At 52.9% G+C, this 17,594-nt stretch overlaps 1 protein-coding gene across 2 annotated transcripts; it reads right to left on the reverse strand.

Annotated features, from left to right (window-relative positions):
• Window positions 1-650: 650 nt before the first annotated feature.
• Window positions 651-17,581, reverse strand: XRRA1 (X-ray radiation resistance associated 1). 2 transcript variants are annotated; one of them, XM_074572235.1, is made up of 18 exons: window positions 17,478-17,581; window positions 15,735-15,778; window positions 14,164-14,318; window positions 13,866-13,937; window positions 13,022-13,094; window positions 12,233-12,330; window positions 10,562-10,695; window positions 9,846-9,944; window positions 8,481-8,740; window positions 6,979-7,019; window positions 6,082-6,198; window positions 4,959-5,052; window positions 4,140-4,258; window positions 3,445-3,687; window positions 2,727-2,892; window positions 2,487-2,599; window positions 1,803-1,908; window positions 651-1,044 (listed from the first exon to the last, which is right to left on the reverse strand). In XM_074572235.1, the coding sequence occupies exons 1-18, from the start codon at window positions 17,573-17,575 to the stop codon at window positions 782-784; spliced, it is 2,295 nt and encodes a 764-aa protein (XP_074428336.1). In that variant the 5' UTR covers window positions 17,576-17,581; the 3' UTR covers window positions 651-781. The 2 variants fall into 2 exon arrangements, with proteins under 2 accessions (XP_074428336.1, XP_074428334.1); XM_074572233.1 differs by having other exon boundaries at window positions 15,669-15,778.
• Window positions 17,582-17,594: the final 13 nt, after the last annotated feature.

Raw genomic sequence — 17,594 nt, forward strand, 5'->3', positions numbered from 1 at the left:
GTATAATGACATATTTTTCATGTAGGTAAGCAGCCAGCGGGGAGCGAGCATCCTCCATCGCTCCCCATCGCTTGTCCCAACCCCTCCGGTTGCACTGACACACCTTTTTTTATGGGTGCCAGACCAAGGGATGGATTTGGGTTTTTAATAACTATTTTGTGCCCAGCTTGGCATCCTGAGCAGTCGGGTCCGGCTGGTTGGGCACGTACCTGCGTCAGGATGGGGCTCTGTGCTGAGATTTGCCAAGAGCAGCGCTGGCAGCGCTGCCCCAGCGCGAGATGGATTTTCCCCAGGGCTTGGCTGTGGGACAGACCGATGCTGGGATGGCGGGTGAGAGCTGAGAGGACCGGGGAGCTCGTATTAGCTTGCCACGATGGCAGGGGTGTTGCTGCTCACCCACAAGCCCTCCTTGTACAACCCGTCCATCAGCGTGGGCAGAACCCCGTCACGAGCCACCCTGTTCATTGCTGGCCAAAACCCCCCTGCAGTGCCCCAAGGGTGCAGCAGTTTTTCTTACAAGTGATTTTTTGCGCAGGGATGGCTGAGCACACACCTTATTTTCCAGGAACTGCAGAGCGCAACAGCGGGCAGACGTGGTTTTTGTGTGCTGTCACGGCAGCGTTGTGGCAGTATCGGTGCTTTCAAGCTGGAAGTCGCCTGAAAGCCTGAGATGAATCTTGTCACCGCGCTCAATTTTCCAACCTCAGGAGGGCAAAAATGGCTCCAAACAAGTTACAAAATAACATACATTTTATCCAAGAGGACGGGGGTGTGGCATGCTTTATTCAATCCTGGCTGTATTGTGGACTAAACTGTGGGCACCTTCTTGGCCGCTCTCTGGCAGCTGTAGCTGTTCAGGGCTCCCCTGCTCAGATGTTGCCTCCGCGAGAAGAGCTTTTACCACCCACGCCTCATCCGACAGCTTGGCCATCTCCTCGCCTACGGTTGTGGGGAGGATCTTGAACACCTCCTGGAATTCCTCCATCAGCCTCTGTGCCTCCCGGTATGCCCTGGGGTTGGATTTCCTCTTTTGCAAAACAGACACTGGAAAAGCCAAGGGTGTGAGCAAGAGCGATGGGACGGCTCCTTGGCTGCAATATTTGATCTTCCCTCCCGTGCCTTTGCCCACCAGCAGCCCCAGTTCTCTCCCGTCCCTACAGCACGGGGCACATCACCATGGCAGGGGCACAAAGGTGGCTGCTGGGATCCTTCTCTGTCCTGGTGCCCACATGAAACACGGGAGCCCCGAAAGCAAAGGCGCCGGTGGTCCTGAGTAACTCAAGAGTGAAGACAGATGTGCTGGGTTCAAGCCTGGGCAGTGGCTCTTACTGTAGGTGGCAGAAAGTGCCTTAATTTCTTGCCTCTCTTCCCTGGTCAGTGCAGGGAAAAGGAAAAGCACCGGGGAGTAGCCAGGTCCTGCTTGAGACCCAAGTCCTGCTTCATCTCAGGGGTAAAACCACTTTTACCCCAAGGCCATTCTCCCACCAGCTGGGTTTGGGGTGGGGTAAATCCAGCTGTGGATCCAAGGGACCCCAACAGTGTCCATGTTGCATTTACCCCTCTGTTAACCAGTAGCCAGAGCATCGGGGTCCAGCCTCATGGTGGGATGAGGGCATTCAGCAGGTGAAGCCCTTGTGCTCTCACAGGGACATGAGGGGAGGCTGCTACAATGGAAGGAACCCTCCATTCCCAACTCAGCCATATCCCGGGGCCCCACCAGCTCAAGGACACCTTTACATTCAGATCCTGCCCCTGCCTCTGCGGTGCCGTCAACAGGAGAGATTGGGAATGCAGGAACATACCCAAGGGTACTTCAGTGATGGTCGAGGTGTTTCTCATGGCCATCAGGATTCCTTCCAGGACTTCTGCTTTTGTCTTTCGGGCCGGAGGGCTGGGCAACCTCCCATGCTGCAAGAAAGACCAGGAAGCTGCAGCATGCCACCCCTCCAGGCTGATGATCCTCCACCTCCTTTTCCTGCCCCCTCCCCAAACTAACATGGGCCTGTGCTTCTGCACAAGGTAGGTGACACCGTCTCTTTTTTTGGACCAAGCTGGTCTGGTTTTGACACCGATTTAGGATTATAGGTGTATTGAGCAGTGCTGCATCAGCTTGTGACCCCAGAGCAGCGCAGTGGATCCAGGGACTGTAATTCTACTACAACGCACCCGCAGATCCAGCTTGGAGGTCATTTCCTCTGCCTCCCTTGGGACGGGGCTGGCTTTGTCCAGGGCATTGGTGACAAGTGGTTCCCCCTGCACTGCCCAGCGGCTAGCAAGGCTCTTGGCCATTTACCAGCCGCCTCATCCCTGCAGGTCGGTTCCCGTGGGGGCTGCATGTACCACACCATGAGGGTGAGAGAATAGGGAGGTGCCGTAATTGGGAACGGGGGCAGAGCCCATGCTCAAGCTCTCGGCATCCATCCAAACACGCGGGTTGATCCAGATACAGATACAAACGGTCTCCCTTTGGAGCTTTGGCTCTTTACCTTTTTCTGAGGCAGGTAGGGCTTCTGCACACTGTCCAGTCGTGACTTGGCATCCTGGTAAGCCAGGGAGGGGTTCTGGGTGTAGTACAGGCCCTGCACATTCTTCTGTATCCCTGTGAACCAGAGGAAAAATGGGACAACAAAAGCCTTTGCTGCTTCTTTCTTGGTCAGAGTGGACCATAGTGCTCATCAACCTGCCAAGGCTTTTCTAAGCAGGAGCCTTCTGCTATCTTCACTCACCATCTGGCTCAATAAAATCCAGGTCCTTGTCTCCACTGAGCAGCTCCTCGTAGCCTTTGTATTGCTCTGGAACCACCTGGGATCTTCCTTCCCTCCTCTGCTCACTCCTTTTCTCCAGCCTGCCCTCTGCCACAGGTCTCAGCAGGGGTCTGGACACATCCTCCACCTCAAAGCAGTAAAATAAAGGAATTCACAGCAGCCCTTTCTTACTAGTCCTGCTGTGGCCAGAGATCTCTCCCGGTGGCACTGAGCCATGCAGCCACCACCTCATCCCCTCTCTGCTCGGCAGGAGCAGGCACAGGGAGAGAGGGGCCACCCTCATCCCAGCGCAGACTGGATTTTTCCCTGATAACACCAAGATTTTCAGGGAAATCAAGTCAAAAAGCTGCCCTGGTGAATCCTAGGAGGAAGTTTTCCAGCAGGCACTGCAGGGATGATGCTAGACTGAAGAGGTCCTGCAGTTGGGGCTGCCCACCAAGCCAGCATGCCCTGTGCCACCCTGTGAAATAGGCTACCAGTTCTTGTTCTTGGTCACAGCGTTGCATTTATGCTTCTTGCTAGTGCTTCCTTTCTCAAACCCCTTGCAACCAAAGGAGGGTTATAACCACTGGTGCCCACAGCAAGTGTACACGGTTCATTCACTTAGGAAATGAGGATTCATCTATGGACCATTTCTGGTCAAGCCCTGCAGTCCTGAACGCTTACAGCCCGGCCTCACCTGCGTCATGAAGAAGGATGGAATGTCCTCCTTGGCTGAGCCAGGAGGAGGCCTGGAGTTGCCTTCCCCTTCCTCCAGCACTGGGGTTGCGGAGCTGATGGAGTGCAGTGGCTGGGCCGGACTCGGAGGTTCCGCATCTCTCGCAGCCTCCACTGCAGCTGGGAGCTGTTTCCACAGAAAGGTCTTGGCAGGAGCTTCCATCATCAGTGGCCACTTCGTGACTTTGGGGAGATGTGACGTGACCTGAGGGGAACACAATGGACGTCCACGCACACTGCCACAAGTGTCAGCGTGGGGTCGGGTCCAGCAGCTGGAGACTGATCCTTGTGGGACAGGGAGCGTCAGGACAGCCCTGGCTCCAGGGACACCCTGGCAGCATCTTCAGTCCTATAGGATCCCTCAGACAAGGACGATGGGCAGGACTGAACCCAAAAACCCAGTGACAAACCCTGCTTGGGGCAGCAATAAAGGGGTGGTTGGACTCCCCAGCCTCATCCTGAGCAAAATACTTCCAATTCTTCCTATCCTTTCCTCCATCCTTCCAATCCCACTGGGATCCATGTGTCCCACCAGCTCTTCCTGTGCTCCCCAGCAAGTCGATTCCTGGGTAATCCTGCCCTGCGTATCACAGCAAGGGTTTCATCCCTGCCTTAGGCAGGAAAAACCCCACACTCCCGAGGCACATCCCTCCTTACCTTCCAGCTGGCTTTGAGAGGGATGGAGAAGTGCCACCTCTCCACGGCTACGTTCTTCTGTCGGACAAGTTTAATCCCCAGATTGTGCTGGAGGAGCTGGGTCAGCAGAGGCGGCTGCCCTGGAGGAGCAGAGATTCATCAGAGCTGCAGGCCGCTGGTGGAGAGCCCATGGCCTGCTCCTTCACTGGCAGCACACTCTGGCCTGTGCCAGGCTCAGCTCAGAGCGTGGCACTGCCCAGGCACCAGAGTAGAAGCCACCCTGTTTTGTAGGGAGATGCTTTATCCCTAAGGGCACACACGGGACTGGGCCACGTGCCACCAAGGCCAGAGGAGCAGTCCTGACCTGGTTTATTTACTAGTCCACACATAGCTCATGGAGGGAGCAACACCATTGCAACGTTTCATCAGCATCCTTCTGGCTACCTTCAAACCTTTGGGAGAACCTTTGGGGTTTATCCCCCCTGCTCGGAGAGCTGCTGGCAGGAGGAAACCTGGACCAGTTTCAGACAAGCCCTTTGTGGGATAAACACCATTTGGAGAGCAAAATTTAGCCTGAGACTGCACTGCCGCAAGTCACGGATGGGCTGTTATGGACTTGCCAGGAGCAGCAGCAGGGCATTAACAGCGTTTGCAAGAGCAGCGCTCATCTGCGTTGCTCTATAGAGAGCAGAAATGATTAAAGCACCTCCCTGGGAGCCAGGGCCAGTGTGGCAGGAATGTCTGAACACCAAAAAGCAGCGTTGTCCCTGTCCCAGAGAGCTAACAGCAAAGGAGGGACAAAGCAGGAGTCCCCCCTGCAGAGCCAGGCTCATACTGTACCACTCCGGGTGGTGGTAAGAGGGTTATTGTGAAACGTCAGCTCCTTCAGGCGCGGGAAGAAAGCCACGGGTAAGAGAGCTGTCTCATCCGCGATCTGCAAGATAAAATTGTTTGCTCTAAGCACTATGTCATGCCAGAGGCTGTAGAGTTTCATCCCAACCCTCCCATCAAAGCATGCTCCTCCGATGTGTGGGGTCCCTTGCACTGGGCAGGTACGTACAGCGGGGAGGAAGAGGAGGGAGATGGCATCCCTTAACCAGCAATGCCCAGCAGCTCTGCTGCCTGCGAGTATCGAGGGCAGAGGCAGCGCTCCTCTCTCCCTCCTGCTTGCTGCAGTGAGAGGACTGGTGCCCCCAACGCTGAGAAGAGCCGCAAGGTAGAGAGGCAGGACTCTTTTTTGCAGCCCAGGGCTACAGCTGCAGCTTCTCTGAGCAGGAAGAAAGTCCTGTCTCTCCACCCTGCAGTCCAAACCACAGCCTGGCCAGGGCAGCACAGCCAGAAACCAGCTCACCAACAAGGCACTGATCTAAACCAGGGTGACGACACTCAGGGAAGACCAGCAGAGCCACCGCATCACGTCCCAGGGGGATGCCCCTTGCTGAGCAGAGGTGACTCGGCACTGCCAGCTCACCTGGCTGGGAAGCAGCGTGAGTTAAGGCCTGGGTAGGAGCCAAAAGCACCAGGAAGAGGAGCTTAAATGTTGTTGCATGTTACTTGTCCGTTGAGGTACACTGAGAACCCGGTGTGGCTCAGCAGACAGGTATAACCTGGCACTAAAACAGCAAAGTCCTCGATGAGACACAACCATCCACCAGGCAGCTCCAGCAAAGGATCAGTCCAGAGGGAAAGCAATCCTTCATATATGCTCTGATGAAATCCCCAAATATGCAGGAGTTTAGACAAGCTGGGTGCAATTCAGCTGCCTAAATAGGTGTCCTGTCTCACCCGAGAGATCCTGGATATCTGACACATTCCCCTGGGCTGGCAGATGGACACAGGAGCCTGAGAGAGCTGTGCCCTTCTGCAGTGGCAGCTAAAGAGCAAGGCTGTCTCCCAGGGAACTAAGGCTGGGCTCAAGCAGCTGAATCTTGACACTTAACTGGAGCCACAGGATCCAAATCACCTTATTGAAGGCCAGGCTGAGACGCTTCAGCTCAGGAAAGGGAGCACAAATGTCCCTGAGTGTGGAGGGAGCCGGCAGAGTCTTAGAGGCAGATGGGTCTCCTTCCCTGGGAATAACCTTAAAGAGAGGAGGAAGAGGGTGAACAGAGACACCACTCCAGAGGCTCCGGTGGCAGGAGACACAACCAGTGGCAGAAGACCACCCTCCTGAGCCCAAACACAGCTATAATTCGAAGAGCTTTTGGTTCAGACCCACTCCGGAGGTTGTCTTGTGGCAGCTTGCTTTGGCTTCTGCGTTACTGTGGGAGCCCTGCAGGGAGTCATGGCAAACGCACCGAACTCCATCATCCAGCACTGAAAACCTGCACGGGCTCAGGAGGAAGCAGCTGTGCTCTCCGGGAGCAAGCGTGTGCGCACATGTGTGTTACACTAGAACATGCTCCAAGGGCTCAGCATCTCTGAAGCTTAGCCCCTTGCTCAAGTTCTAATAAAAACCAGGGTCTTTGGCTTCAAACACCTGATTCTGAAGAGCACCATATAAATAAATCTGGGGGAAAAGATTACAGGGCTAAGAATGATTAAACTCCCATCTCCCGAGCTTCAGTCCTCACCTGAGCCGCAGAACACACTTCCCCATGCAGGGAGGGGCACACAGTCACAAGCAAATGGCAACCCAGCTTTTATTTGAAAGTGATACAAGTTTAAGCTCCCGTATCCCTTGGTTATGGGAAAATTTGCTCCTGATCTCCCTGACAAGAGACAATACTCACTGCAAGCCTTTGCAGGCACACAGGGTCCCAGCTGTACCCACAGGCTTATTGAAACTCAGCTGAGAGGCTTGGGGAAGGGAAGTTTTGGAGCTCACACCCCAAACTACAGATCAGCCAATGGTTCTTACCGGCACCGGGCATCCCGGAGAGCCAGAATTAAAAATGACCCCTGCAATGAAATACAAGCAAAGTGAGGGTTTCTACATGTAGCACCTGAAGCTGAGCACTGCACCAGCCCCACGGCAAGGCTGGAATTACCATGGAAAAGCAAGTTAGCATCAGGCAGGATCTGACTCTGTGGCAAGACGTGCCCAAGGTGAGGGAGGATCAGTCCCACCATAGCAAGCTTGCTGGCAGCCCCATTGCTCCAGGTGAGGTTCACATCCCTGAGCACAGCAGAAACCCTGCTGCTGGCCTCAGGGCAGCCAGGAGCTCCCCGCAGGTAGATTTTGGTTTGGAATCTCACCCGTGAGCATGAGGCCTTTCCCACATCATGCTGCTACTGCCAGGCCAGCACCAGAAGTTGCCCCGTTGCCTGCTCCACAAATACCTAACAGGGACTGCTGCAGCGAGCCAGGGGACAGGAGAAGTGCTTGGAGGAGCCTCACCGGCAGCTGCCATCACAGCCCACTCCACACAGGAGACACCAGGCAGTCTCTGGATCCATCCCACCATGTGGCCCAGCATGGTGTATGCATCACGCTTTGGTAAGGACATCCAGAGGGGAGAGCTGACCTACCCCAGGAATGCAAACCTGTGCATGTGCTACCTATACAACCTTCTACACAACCTTCCTGCCCTCTGCTTGTCCAGCATCCACAGTAATGCACATCCTAACCTGAATTATTTCCCCATTTTTGCCAGTTTTCCTCCCATCCAGCATACAGTGTCTGCTTTGGAGCAAGCTACCCTGGAGAAGTCATAGAATGGTTTGGGTTGGAAGGGACCTTAAAGACCATCCAGTTCCAATCCCCTGCCCTGGGCAGGGACACCTCCCACCAGACCAGCTTGCTCCAAGCCCCGTCCAGCCTGGCCTTGAACCCCTCCGGGGATGGGGCAGCCACAGCTTCTCTGGGCAACCTGGGCCAGGGGCTCACCACCCTCACAGCCAAGAATTTCTGCCTCAGATCTCAGCTCAATCTCCCCTCTTGCAGTGGAAACCCCTTCCCCCTCATCCCATGGCTCCCCTCCCTCATCCAGAGTCCCTCCCCAGCTTTCCTGGAGCCCCTTGAGGGACCGGAAGGGGCTCTGAGGTCTTCCTGGAGCCTTCTCTTCTGCAGGCTGAACCCCCCCAACTCTCTCAGCCTGTCCTCCCAGCAGAGGGGCTCCAGCCCTCGGATCATCTTTGTGGCCTCCTGTGGACCCACTCCAGGAGAAAGAATGGGGCACTTCTGTCTGAACCATGGGAGTTGTCTGCTTTGGGGTGATTCATGTCCAGTAAGCTCACAGTAATTACAGAGGGACTGTACAGGTTAGCTGAGATGTCTAAAATAGTTCTATGTATCCCTCCCTCACTGTTTTAATTTTGTCAAGCTGCTTCACTCACTAGCAAACATCCAGCAGATCCTCGCCCTGACATAACTCAGCCCCATGGTTTCAGTGTGGACAGGGAGAGGCAGGCGCTGCTCACCCGTCCTGCCTGGATCCCTGTTGTTCTGTAGCATGACATATCCAAGCTGTCCTTTTTTCCCTTCCAGCTCTGCTGGCACCTCCGTGTCCTCCTGCTTCGGCAGCCGGGACTGCTGCCAGAGGCTGCTCAGGGACTTGTACCACTCTGCCCTGAAGCTGTCACCGTACAGCGCGGGGTGGAGGAAGAATTGCCTTCTCTCTGCTTGGTGCAGGTAGGGGACAGACGAAATCCTGTTCCTGTCCAGATTCAGCTCCCTCAGGCTATCGGAAGAGGAAATGCATGAGAAATGCCATGATTGCTATCGGTGTATGCACAGGGCCATCTGTTCGCCCTGGGCACCCACAGGGCAGGGACCTGGCCTTCGACCTGCCTCCTCGCTGAGCTTCCCAGCAGCAGTGCGGAGGCATCCATGACACCCGCATCTCCCTGCCCTGTTCCCCCTCCTCTCCAAACCCCAACCGCAGACTCCATTCTTGGCACAGCCCAGCGTTGCCCCTGAAGCCCATGACTCTGGTCCCCTACACCAGCCCAAGGGTCACCTAGCTCTAAGTTTGCCTCTTGATGAGAATTTAACAGACAAAGAGACACCCTGGCAGTTCATCAAATCACCCAGGGCTCTGATGAGCTGCGGTCCTACTGGGATTCCCTAACAATATTCCATCTTCCCATGGAAGTATAACATCACCAATGCACTTGCTCAGGGCCACAAGACAGCTTGGGGAAGAGCAGAATCACAAATCTCTGCACTGCAGCCCTTCAGTCTCGTGCTTAAACCTCACCCACTCTCCCTCCTCTCTCATGAACAATGCGGACAACGTGCAGTTTCCTCCAGGAATGTCTTGGCAAAGCCAGGGCAACAAGCCAGACCAGATACCCACTTCCAGTCTGCAGCACTGGAGGGAGGCCTCTGCACTGTCCCCAAACCCAGCTGAGGGGCACGTGAACAGCCCCCTTTCCTAGTGACTTCTCTGGCCGAAACAAGAAAGCCCACATTAAAACAGAAGGAGATGATCCGCAGCCCTTCCTAGTGCTGCTGCGCTGAAATAAAGGATGAATCTGGGCTGAAGAAGGGAAAATGGAGAAAGCAACTGACATTCCAGAAATCAGACCTGGAGATCAGCAAACACCCAGGGCAGGAGCTGAATTACCAGCCACCTGCCGGGTTTGGCCAGCTTGTGCTTTGCAGCAGGCTGTTTGCTTCCGTTCAGTCCCATTTGCAATACTAGAAAGACTAAACAGGGAAGTATCCAAGTGAATCACAAAGATTTTGTTTTTCATTTTAAGCCTGGCTACTGTGCAACAGCTGATGGAGGCAGCTGCCAGCCCCTAAAAGCCAGAGCCGTCTGCTGCCAGGTGTTTCCTTACCTGCAGAGATGAGACAGGCTCACAAAGACGCTCGGGTCTGACAGGCGATTGTCATCCAGCGACAAGACCTCCAGAGATGGAAACCTTAAATGAGCAGAGCTGCGGATACAAAGAGGCTCATTAATAACATGCTCATGCAAAGACAGGTGAAAACCACACCATTTGCTGTCACCAGGGGAAGATATATCCCCCAGGAGACTGGGCTGGGGCTGTTTTCATTCTTTTAATAGAAAACTGATATCCTAACTCAAAGCAGCTAAATTGAATCAGTCCAAACGACCATTTAGCTCAGCATCTTATCTCCACCCATGGCAAACGGCGGATACCTTGGCATGGTAACTGTGGCTAAGGTATACGTGAAAGGTCTAATTAATGATGAATAAATAACATCCTACTCACGTGGCTTGGCCACCCGACGGGGCTGCTGAGTCACAGTCAAGAGGTTCCTCTCCAGCTGCTGATGACAGCAGATACCCTGGGTGATCTGGGGCTGAGCTGGGATAACACTTTCCTGCCACCCAGCACCCACCATCAGGTTATTTGATCTTCCAGTTTGCAAGGGAAGAGCTCTGCTGCTCTACTCATAAATCCCAGGCTGCCGACACTCGCTGCTTACCGCTGCCTTGACAGCTCCACCGCTCCATCACCCTGCCTGCCCAGCGCATCCCACCGGCACACCAGCAGCTTCCCACCAAACCAAAGCTGCGTGCACTTACTCCCAGGAGCCTGCCAGGTCCGGAGGCAAGGACTGAAGCCTGTTGGCTGTCAAGCGAAGGACTTTGAGCTGGGACAAATCTCCCAACGTCCAAATGTCTTGGGCGGACAAGTTATTGTAGGAGAGATCCAGATCCTGAAGGAAACAGAAGAAACAATCCCCTGGAGCAAAGAACAATCTCTGTTGGCTTTCCCCAGTTGGATATTAAATATTTACAGGAGACTTTCAGTCATGCTACCACCCACCCTAGAGTGATGCCGTGAGCATCTCTGACTTGCAGGGACTTCACTTAACAGCAGTGGGACTCCGCACCTTGGCAGAAGTGCTCAGGGCTGGTCCCCAACTCACACGTGTGACTCACGGGACGACAGCCAGGAAAAAGCCAGGGAGCAGACCCTGCTGGGGGCAAGGATGAGGGTTTCTAGGATATGTGAACCGGAATAGCTTTGCTGGGGCATTACAATAGGCTGCTTTTTCCCAGGAGGAGCTCAAAGCACTTTCCGAATCAATTTAATATGAATTTCCAATCAGCCTTCCCAGGGCTGATTTCTACAGGCTGTCAGCAAATGAGACCCAGACGCTGGTCAAGGATGAAGCTGAGATCCACAGGGGCATGGCAGGAAGTGTAATTTAGGTGGGTCCCTTCCCCACCTTTCACAGCTGATGGCAGTGACAGGGGAGCTCACACAGAGGCACACAGGGACAGACGGCATCAACCCTGGCCTCATGAGCCTTGGAAATTTGGTTCCCCATCACCTGGGCACGTGCTCACTGAGTCAAACCCTGAGCAGGTTATCAACAGTGCACAGGAGAAACATGGGAGGGCTTCATGGATTTGGGAACCTCCCAAAGCCTGCAGGCAGGAGGGAGGTCAGGATCTGAGCGTACAGAGCTGACAGCTGAGCCACCAACAATTCTTTGAATGAGACAAGAAGGAAGAAGTCTTTTAAGACAAAACTTTATATCCAGCTGCAATCAGAAACCATGCGTACAGTGAGAGAGAGAAATCCAGGCAAGGACACCTCCTCGAAGACAGCAAGCCTAGATAAGGTCAGTACAGCCAAGCCAGAGCCTGAGCAATCTGTAGCAGACACACACTCCAAGCTGGATGGAGAGGACAACTAGAGCCATCATTCCAGGCATAGTTGCTTATTCTTAGGATCCACTTTGTCTCTTTTTTAAAGCAAAAAACCAAACTGACTCCTTTGCTGTGTTAGAAAAGCAGCTCATAAGTTGGGGAAACTGCAGAGACCTGTTTAGAGAGGAGGAGGATGGGAAACAGAGAGGCAGAGCATAGCGCTGACAAGGATGGGGATCTGCCGAGGACCACATAGCAGCAGGGAGGTGAGGGATGACACAGGTGACTGGGAGACCGCAGGGAGAGGATCCTACAGCAAAGGGGGCAGCCCATGACAGGGGAAACAAGGAGTCCTGTGGCAAGGGGCTGAGCAATGGGGATCTGTGAGGGATTGCTCTGTTGGAGGAAGCAAGATGTGAAGGTTCTTGAGGGACAGCAGAAAGGACATCCCAGAGTCACAAGGAAGCAGGAAGAGAGAATGACCCTGCAGTTTCAGAGAACTCACACTGCAGGGACACGCATCAACACTACGTGTAGGCTTCAGTGTGACGGTTGGGAGGAGATGAATAAGGTCTCAGATTCCCCTCATCTTACTTCCAAATGCAGGAAGTCTCCAGCGGTGATTTTCAGATTTCTTAGTCCATTCAAGGAAAGTTCCAGTTCCCGTAGTCCTGGAAACTTCCGAAACGGTTCTGCAAAGGTGGAAAAGGAAACACTCCAGCAAGTGAGGAACAGCAGTAACAGAACAAACCATGACTTATCTGGGTCTGGAATGGACCAAAACCAGCCAGAATAAGCAGCACGAGTATTGTCAGTGGGCACGTCTGAAAGAAAATGCCAGCTCAGTTAGATGTTTGTCCCTACAAAACATGATGCCCCACCAACCTACTCCTTCCACAACTGGTTTGCTTCCATGCATTTGCTCCCATCCCAAATTGGATTATTGCTTGAAGGCACTGATTGCACATGTAGCTTATATGTTTTACTAGTTATAAACAGATTTCCTTTTTTCTTCTTCGAATTAACTGAGCCCACGACGCTGGATTTGGATTCACCTCCCAGCTCTACCATTAACCTTCTGAGCCTTTGGGACAAGTTGCTTCATTATTCCATGCTTCTATATATTAAATAGGGATTTTCTTTGTAAAGAGCTTTGTTTTCTAATAATGAGAAGGATACCACAGTGGCACACAATTATCATTAATATAAAGGGAATTAGGGCAAGGATTTCAGCTCAGTAACAGGAAGAAAGCAATTCTGCAAAGAAGTGCTGTTATGTGTATCTCAAACCTCTTTGTAAAGCTCTAGACCTTTGTTCAGACAAGCGTAAGCTTCCCTGGGTTGAAAAGCAGTATCTATTTTTTTGGTAATGCAATCCTTTACCTAGTGTCAGCAGGTTCTCAGCAGCATTTATAAAAGCAACACAATCGAATTTCTCAAAATCATCTTCTTTAGCCTGCAAAATACAGGAGAAAAAAAAAAAATCATTCCACTCCAGCCCTAAACTGATCTGAAATGACTGGATCTCTCCTTTTCTCAGAATGCCTAAATCATAGCATTTCCCATAATTAGTTCTTCATTTCTTTTTCTGACTATGGAGAGCAGAGTATGCGCTTAATGCACAGCTGCCTCAGTGACCAACACCCAGAAGACCTGGACCAGTTGAAAGCAAAGCCCTCTCTGTGTCTTCATTGCTGACCTTGCTCCCCTGCGTGTGTCGCAGGGCTCCTGAGCCATATCTCATACCTAAATGTGACCCAGCAAACGTAGCCACCCTACAATTTAGCACCTCTGTCCTTCACAGCACCAGGAGGGAAACCTAGAAAGCCACTAGAAACCTGTCAGCATCTCAGCTCATTTTCTCTTTGCATGGCAAGTTAGTCATGAACCCAAATAAAAGTCACTTCTCAAGCTGAAGTTGAACTCCTATCGTAGTTGAGCTAAACGTGCCTGAACCCAAAGAACAGCGTTGCGCGAGGGGATGTAAGTGGGGAAGGGGCTACGCCTGATGAAGACCAAGTTCATTTGATTATGAAGACACGATCCAAAAGTTTGTAGGACAAATCATACAAGCCTGTCCACAGCTGGATGGCTAACCTTCCTGTGCAAGGAATATACCTGCATTTAACGTGTGTTTTCTCTATCTCTGGACATTCATGTGCTGATAGGGTAAATTTTTCAACTTTTAAAGCAGTTCCCTAGTCCTTCTTGAGTCTCTGATACTCACAGAGATGAGATTTTGGCTGCTTATGTTCACAGAGCACAGGTCAGAGGGGTTCTTCAAATGGTGGTGCTTCATCTGGGGAAAAAAACAAACACACACACACAAATGGTTAGTCCTACAGCAATCCTGTATGTCGTGTCCTGGGATCTGAGCCCCAAAACTAGACCTCGGCTGACTCCCGGTCAGGGGGAGAAGGTGGCATGGAGATGTGGAGGGAGAGTCAGCCTACCAGCAGGATCTTCCCAGCTCCACAAAGCGCTATCAGAAAGTTTAGGCAATAACAGGGGAAATCTGCACTCACCAAAAATGGCTCATCTAGGACATGGTCTTCAGTATTTTCTTCCACAGAGACAGACACTGGGGGCTTTCTCCTCTGCTGTGGTGTTTTCCCAGTGGTCCCCTTCTCAGTCCAAGCCCTTGGGGTAGCTCTGCGTGCCAGCATCCAGCGCCCAGACCCTGGCATGATGATGGACCAAGGCAGCAGAGATGGTATGGTGAGCACGTGACCCTCCAAACATGCCCGTCTCAAAGTGACTGCACTCTACCTGGTGTTTCAGCCCTACACTGAAATCCATCATTTTAAAATCCCCTATATGGACAAGAGGAAAGGGGTTCAAGTTATGTCAGGGGAGGTTTAGATTGGATATTAGGAAACATTTTTTCACTGAAAGGGTTATTAAACATTGGAATAGGCTGCCCAGGGAGGTGGTGGATTCACTATCCCTGAAGGTGTTTAAAAAAAGGGTAGATGGGGCACTTAGGGACATGGTTTAGAAGTGGCTCTTGTCAGGGTAGGTTAAAGGTTGGACTTGATGATCTTAAAGGTCCCTTCCAACCTCAGCGATTCTATGATTCTATACTGGAGCATAAAATGTTCAATGACCATAAATTTAAGGTAGGAACATCAAAGCTACAGCCAGAGCCACAGAAGAGGAGAAACGTGTTACTTTATAGATGGTAATAGAGCCATAGGTTGCAGACATGTAAACGTGGGCTGGAAGAGCCTTCTGAAGGTCTCTAGTCCAACCTCCCACGCAAAACAGGACCACCAGCAGCATTAGATCAGTCAGTTGTGGCTTTGTCTAGCGATTCCACCACCTCCCAGGGTAATCTGGCGCAGAGGTGCACCTCCTCCCAGCAAAGAAGTACCTCCTAACGTCCAACCTAAACCTCCCAAGGTGAAATGTTTGGCTTGGTTATGCCATCTGCCACTGTTAAGAGTTTGTAGCTGTCCTTCAGGTAGCTGTAAGGCACAATCTCCCCTTGGACTCCTCTTGGCCAGATAAAAAACAAGCTCAGCACCCTCAGCCTCACCTTGAAGGTCCTGTGCTCCAGATCCCTGACCAGCCTGGCAGAGCTCTCAACCACTTCTCCTATATTAGAAGACATTTCTGCCAATTTTAAGCATTTTGCGGATGTGACTCTCAAAGCCCAGAGAAAAAGGAGAAGCTCTAGCTCAGAATAGCTGCTGGAGAACCATGCTGTGCTATCCACGTCACTGTCTGAAGCTTCCCTCCTGCCATCATGTGGGGATGGCTGCTGGAGCCCTCATTTAAAGGGTGGCCCTAGACATCCTGCCCTCTTCATTGCAATGAAGTTTTAAACAATGTTAAAACCTTCCGGGTACCATTTTAAGTTCTGTTATCAACTCTTATCTGTGTTATCAGCTGTGATGTTGATACAGGAAACCACAGCTGAATGTACCCTCTACCTGGCCCAACAACAGCGCGGATGGTGGACCTGCCCCTATGGACAAGACATTATTCTGCAGGGCGACTTCGCCAGCAACGCTCAAAGAAGTGTCACCTTCTTTACTTGCACGTAAAATGTTGCTGGCAGGGAAGCAGTTAGTTCCATAGTTGCTTTCATCACCTGTTTTATACTGTCCTGTTGTAGCCATCTCGACTGCAGTGTTCCTGGGGAGAGTGGGAAACGAATAAATGGGTTAAAATTTTAATTGGCTCTAACATTACTTCGCTTTAAACAGCTCTTCCCAAGGGTAGCCACAAATGAAGTGTCAGCCTGGAGGCAAAGGAACACTGTCAGGGACACATGAGGAGCATCACCTCCTAAAACGGAGAAGTAAATGAGGTGACAGGAGTACACGCAGTATTTTCCAGCTCAAGACAGCAAAATGCAGACACCAGCGCATGCGTGAGTCAGGCTGTGTGGACGACGACTCACGGGATTTACGCTTTACTCCTCATTCCTCCTTCCCCTGTCTCCTTTCCCTTGTCACTTGTGGAGGCTCTGGGAAAAGAACTACACCAGTCACCACTCCCCAGACCTCGGAAATAAACTTCAGAGGCGCTGCATCGCTCTCGCCCTGTGCCCCTGTAGCAGGAGATGGTCTCCCAGTGCCATCTGATGGTGTCTCCACACTCAGACACCGCTCTGATATACTACAGCACGGCTGGACTACGGTGTTCACACACAGTGCCAGTATTTGGGGTGACTCTCCCCGGGAACAGGCACACGCTGTGTGTTCATGCACTGATATAAGTGGGAGGGCAGCTGTGTGCAACCTTGTCAACAGCATCAGCCGGGATTCACCACCGCACAGCGACGCTTCAGTAACTACATCCACCCAACACACACCCACCGACCCCTGCTACCTACGAAACTACCACACACTGATCACACACTGATACACACCCCCACAAAAACACCCAGAAACACCCTCACACACCCCACTCGCACGCATATACACCCCACGCACACATCCAACACATAAACGCCCCCACACACTTCTCGCTACACCTCCGAAACACACACCCTTAACATCCCAAAACACCAACACCCATGCACACCCCCCACAAACACCCACACATGCCCCATGCACACACACTCCCCACACTGGTGAACAACCCACAACAATGCACACCCCACAAAAACACGCACGTATCCCTTCAAACACCCCACAGACACCCACAGAAACACTCCCCACAGTGGCAGACACCCAACAACGATGCACACCCCACACAAACATCCTCACACACCCCACGGAAACCCCCCCACATGCTTCCCACAGTGGCAGATGCCCACATCCATGTACCCCCACACGAACACGCTCACATGCCCCACAGGCACCCACACACACACTCCCCACACCGGTGAACAACCCACAACAGTGCACACCCCACACAAACACCCATGTACTCCCTAACACACCCCACGGACACCCACAGAAACACTCCCCACACTGGCAGACACCCACATCCATGTACCCCCACACGAACACCCTCACACATCCCACGGACACCCACACACCCCACAGACACCCACACCCACACTCCCCACACTGGCAGACACCCATAACGCCACACACCCCGCACGAACACCCTCACACACACCCCACGGAGACACCCGTGGGCACCCTCCCACAAACATACACCCCCGCACACCCACCCACGACACCACAAACACCCCCACTCCTCACAGACACCCCCTCTCCCCCTCACATCCCCCCCCACACACCCCCCTCCCCTCACAGCCCAGCGATCATAGAGTTCACAGTCCTCCACAGTCCAGAGGGGCCCCACACCCATCTCCCCCTCACCCTCCCCAGGTCCCAGACTCAGGGGTCCCGGTCGGGCAGCGCTCCCCGCCGCTCACCCCGCGGGCCGAGGGCCGCCCCAGCCGCTGTCCCGCCCCCGCTCCCCGAGCGGACCCCGCACTGCCGCCGCCTCCCCTCCGCGCCGCACCGTCGCCATGGCGACGCGGAGGGCGGGC

This window comes from Larus michahellis, chromosome 1 (assembly GCF_964199755.1).
Source record: "Larus michahellis chromosome 1, bLarMic1.1, whole genome shotgun sequence".
Lineage (NCBI taxonomy): Eukaryota > Metazoa > Chordata > Aves > Charadriiformes > Laridae > Larus > Larus michahellis.